General features: G+C 65.6%; 1 protein-coding gene across 1 annotated transcript in view; it reads right to left on the bottom strand.

Moving 5' to 3' along the window:
• LURAP1 (leucine rich adaptor protein 1) overlaps nt 1–2,874 on the bottom strand; it is a 4,230-nt gene extending 1,356 nt beyond the window's left edge. Inside the window, exons 1-3 of the mRNA XM_019528310.1 lie at nt 2,827–2,874; nt 1,434–1,619; nt 15–419 (exon numbers count right to left, since the gene is read on the bottom strand). Of these exons, the coding sequence (XP_019383855.1) occupies nt 15–419; nt 1,434–1,619; nt 2,827–2,874 (639 nt within the window). The remainder of the gene's footprint in view (nt 1–14; nt 420–1,433; nt 1,620–2,826) is intronic.
• Between the last annotated feature and the right edge of the window lie 1,075 nt (nt 2,875–3,949).

Below are 3,949 nucleotides of genomic sequence, written 5' to 3' on the forward strand. Positions count from 1 at the left end.
CCCGGGGGGCTTGCAGCCCCCGAGCTGGGCTCCGGCCAGGCCCCGGGGGAGCCCGCCTTCCCCGCCGGGCCCCGCTCGGGGTCGACAACGGCCCAGTCCTGTTCGAAGCGGGCCAGGGGGGCACCCGGCCGGGGGTCCGCGGTGTGCTGGGAGTACTCGTCCAGCTCGTCGGCCAGCGTGTCCAGGTAGCTGCCGATGGAGACGCTGTCCAGCCGGTCGTTGGGGTCCTGCAGGCTGGCCCAGCTGCCGCGGCGCGAGGTCTCCTGGCTGCCCCCCAGGCTGTACTGGCTGCTGGTCAGGCTGCTGCAGCGGCTCGTCAGGGCCCCCTTCTCCTCCAGCAGCCACTTCACCGCCTCGATGCCCTCGTTCACGGCCGCCAGCTGCTGCAGGATCTTCACGTCGATGGCTCGCAGATAGGCCTGGAGGGGAGACAGGCAGCACCAAGGTTAGGAGAGCCCATCTCCCGACCCCCTCTGTCCTCGTTCCCCATCGCACCCCTCCACGGAGGCGCACAGCTGTGCACGGGGCCCTGAGTCATGCGTGCGCTCAGTGCGTGGATCATCCCTGCAGCCCGTGCCCCCAGGAGCTACCTGCCCCGCCGCGGAGACATGCCGGACCTGGGACGCTCCATCTGCTGCGCCCGTGTCCAGGGTACACAGCCCCCCTCCACGTCCCAGACCCGCTTCACGTCCAGATGAGATGAGCAGCCCCTCGGCTGACCCCCAGCACAGGCCGAGTCTGGTGCTGAGGGGCTGAGAGGTATGCGAGCACAGCCCTTCTCCTCCGTGCCAGTGCCCAGTCCCGGGGGCATCTCAGGACCTCGCAGCCGCTGCAACGTCCCGAACCACTTCTGCGATCCTGAACAACACTGCAGGGCACGATCCCTCCACCGCGCTGGAAAACCCCCTTGGCTGCTTCTCCTTCCCTCTGCCTGCCAACTGCACATAATCCCTTCCTGCCCCCACTACGGCGCCGAGCTGGGCTGGCGAAGCACCAATGCCCGAGGCTCCCGACCGGCCCGGAGCCCGCACAGCTGTTCTGCTTGCAGGAAACCCACCCTGCCAAGACCGCCCTGCCGGGGTGGGGGGCAGCAGCCCATCTCCGAGCTCCTCGTGGGGATTTCAGATCAGACCAGACCAGGATTTGGGGGATGCAATAGGATGCTTTTCCCACCCCCCAGCCTAGCTAGGGCCGGAGCGGGGCCGGAGCAGGACAGCCTCAGCTCAGCCGGGGGAAGTGGGGAGGAGCGGACGGAGAACGAAACCCCCGGCCAGGATGCGTCCCTCCGGAAGCGCTGCAAGCACGGGACTGGGAGCAAAGGCAGGTGTTTCCCCAGCCCCATCGGTGCCCAGACGTCTGCGCCTCCTGAACAAAAGCATGAAGGTCTGACCGCTTCAGAGGCCGTGCCCCTCGCTCCCGTGCTCAATACCGACCCGTGCCCCTTTCCTCCAAGCGCAAGTCCCATCCCTGGCCGAACTGCCCGCTTCCCACACGTCTGGTGGCAACGACCCTTTAGTAACACGCTGGATGAAAAAGAGCGGCCTCGTGTTAATCGTGAAGTTCCTGCCGACTCGTTTTATGTCGCGAGCCCTCGTGCTTGCATCGGGAGACCGGCGATACTAAACACAGAGGGTGGGGGACAGACAACCGGCGTGCGGCTGACGCTGCCTCGGGGGCTGCACTGCTGCGGTTCCCTTCCAGCCCCCGTTAGTCTCTATCGAACCGGATTCGATATTCGTTGCGTGCAAAGACTGCCGTCACGTCCACCCGTCTGTGCCCCGGGCCCCCTGCGCCAAGGTGACCCCAGGGCTGAAGGATGCCGGGTCGTGGTGAGCGAGGCGGCCTTCCCGCGATCCTCAGCGTGCAACGGCCAGGGATGCTGGGCCGCGGCCCGCGTCGCATTTAGCCGAGCCCAGGGCCGGCCTCAGGAGTTCAAGGCACCCGGCACATCTCCAGACATGCCACCTGGGCGACCTCGGGCACGTCACTTAGCTGCCCCGTGCCTCAGTTTCCCCAGGTAGGGAGCAGGGTTAACAACACCGCCCTGGGGTGCTGCGAGCACCTCCACCGCATCCCCGGCCTCCGAAGCATCCTCCGTGTTTAGACCTCAGCCTAGAAACCCACCGGGAAAGCGGCCGGCTGGCAAAAGCCGCGGCTCCCTGGACCCTCCCCGCTCCCCCGAGCCACAACGCTGCGAGCAGCACGATTTGCAAGCGATTTCCTTGCCGGCGCCCCTTTAAAAAAGAGCCCCCATCGGAGGCGAGCGGAGCTGGGCTTTGCTGCATCTGGTATCCATGTACAGTGTACGTCAGCCGGGCGTCAGGGACGGGGGCTGCGGGGGCCGGCCCGCCGGAAGGACAGGCAGCAAAACCAGCAGGGAAGGGAAGGAAGAGGCTGGTGCCAGATCGGTGGCTACAGAAACCGATGCAGGGAGCTCCCTCAATTACATTTGTGCCTGCTCCTGCCAGGGACCTGGAGGCCACCCCCGCCCCCACCTCTGTCTGCCCCCCCCAGGCTGGGTCTTTATAGCATCAGGGCACGGGCTGCGGACCCCGGAGCCATCTCTGAATGCAAAGGCCGGCCCGGGAGGGCCTATCAGGCACTCAGAGAGAGCAGGCCTGCACACGAGATGCTGGGAACCAGGCTTCTGTGTTGCATCCGGGACGAATCGGGTCCCCAGAAATGCAAATCCTTCCTCCTCCCTAATTACACCCAGCCTCCGGCCACCCGAAAGGAGGTTGCAGAACAGGACCCAGGAGGCCTGGGCTGCATTCCCAGCACTGCCACTCACTTGCTGCGTGACCTCAAGCCCGTCACTTAGCTAACCTGGGCCTCGGTTTGCCTGGCTGTAGCCTGCAGGAAGTACCGACCCATTTTATACAGCGTGCAGAGCGCCGATAGGAGCAGGGTGCCATTGTTATAGGACAGGAGATCAAGGAAGGGGGGTGATATGGGATCGGGGTTTCCTCATTCAACTCCTCCGTGCGATTATTACCCGCAAGGAGCTGCTTTCATCGCAAGCTACGGACCAACCCCCGCTGCTCGCAGCTGCTTCTGGGGTGGAACAGCACAGCCGGCTGCACGGCTCTGCTCACGGCCTCGCCGTCGCAACACGGCAGGCGCCCGCCCACGCAGGCGTGGGGCCGTGGACGGGCCCAGGGCACATGGGGTCGAGGCACGGGGCAGGCCAGGGCGACGCTGGAGCCGGCCCCTCCCTGATAATCCCAGGCCGGGTCAGCGCGGGGCAGGGAGTGGTTCGCTGGGGTGGAAGCAGCCTCGCTCAAGGCCCCCAAACTCAGGGGGCGGCAGGGGGGTGGCCCGCCTCACAGCCTCATCTCCCCCAGCCCCAACTTTCTCCTGGGCCCCCGCAAGCTGCAGCAACGGGCAGCTCCTGCACCCCTGACCCCTTCTTCCTCTGCCCCGACAAGCCCCCAAGCTGGGGCAAACAGAGGGTGCAAGAGATGGAGCAGAAAGCAGCTCTGCACCCCGTCCCCCCATTCCTGACGTCTCTGCTTCCTTGATCTCCTGTCCCGTAACAATGCTCCTATCGGTGCGCTACACGCTGTTTAAAATGGGTTGGCTGCAGCCAGGCAAACTGAGGCCCAGGTTAGCTCGGGGGGATAGGGAACGGCTGCTGTCAGCAGAGGTGAAGGTCACACATGGGCCCCCACAGCTGCCCTGACACCGAATAGCTCCAGCTTGAGTCCACGAAGCCCCCCCGGGTGCCCCAGCATGGCATGGGGGGCCCGGAGCCGTGGCCGGGTGCAGGAGGGGGCAGAACAGAGGAGATGATGCCTGGGGGACAGCTGTGGCTGAGCTAGTGGGGGTTATTTACTGCAGATCGGGGGAGGGGGGCACTACCCAGGGGCAGCTATGACCAAGCTGGAGTCTCTACCGTGCAGGGGGGCTATTACAATACTGGGGGTCTCTGTCCCAGGGGGCTATGGCA

This window comes from Gavialis gangeticus, unplaced genomic scaffold, assembly GCF_001723915.1.
Source record: "Gavialis gangeticus isolate Ggan-Ray unplaced genomic scaffold, GavGan_comp1, whole genome shotgun sequence".
In the NCBI taxonomy this organism is placed as follows: domain Eukaryota; kingdom Metazoa; phylum Chordata; order Crocodylia; family Gavialidae; genus Gavialis; species Gavialis gangeticus.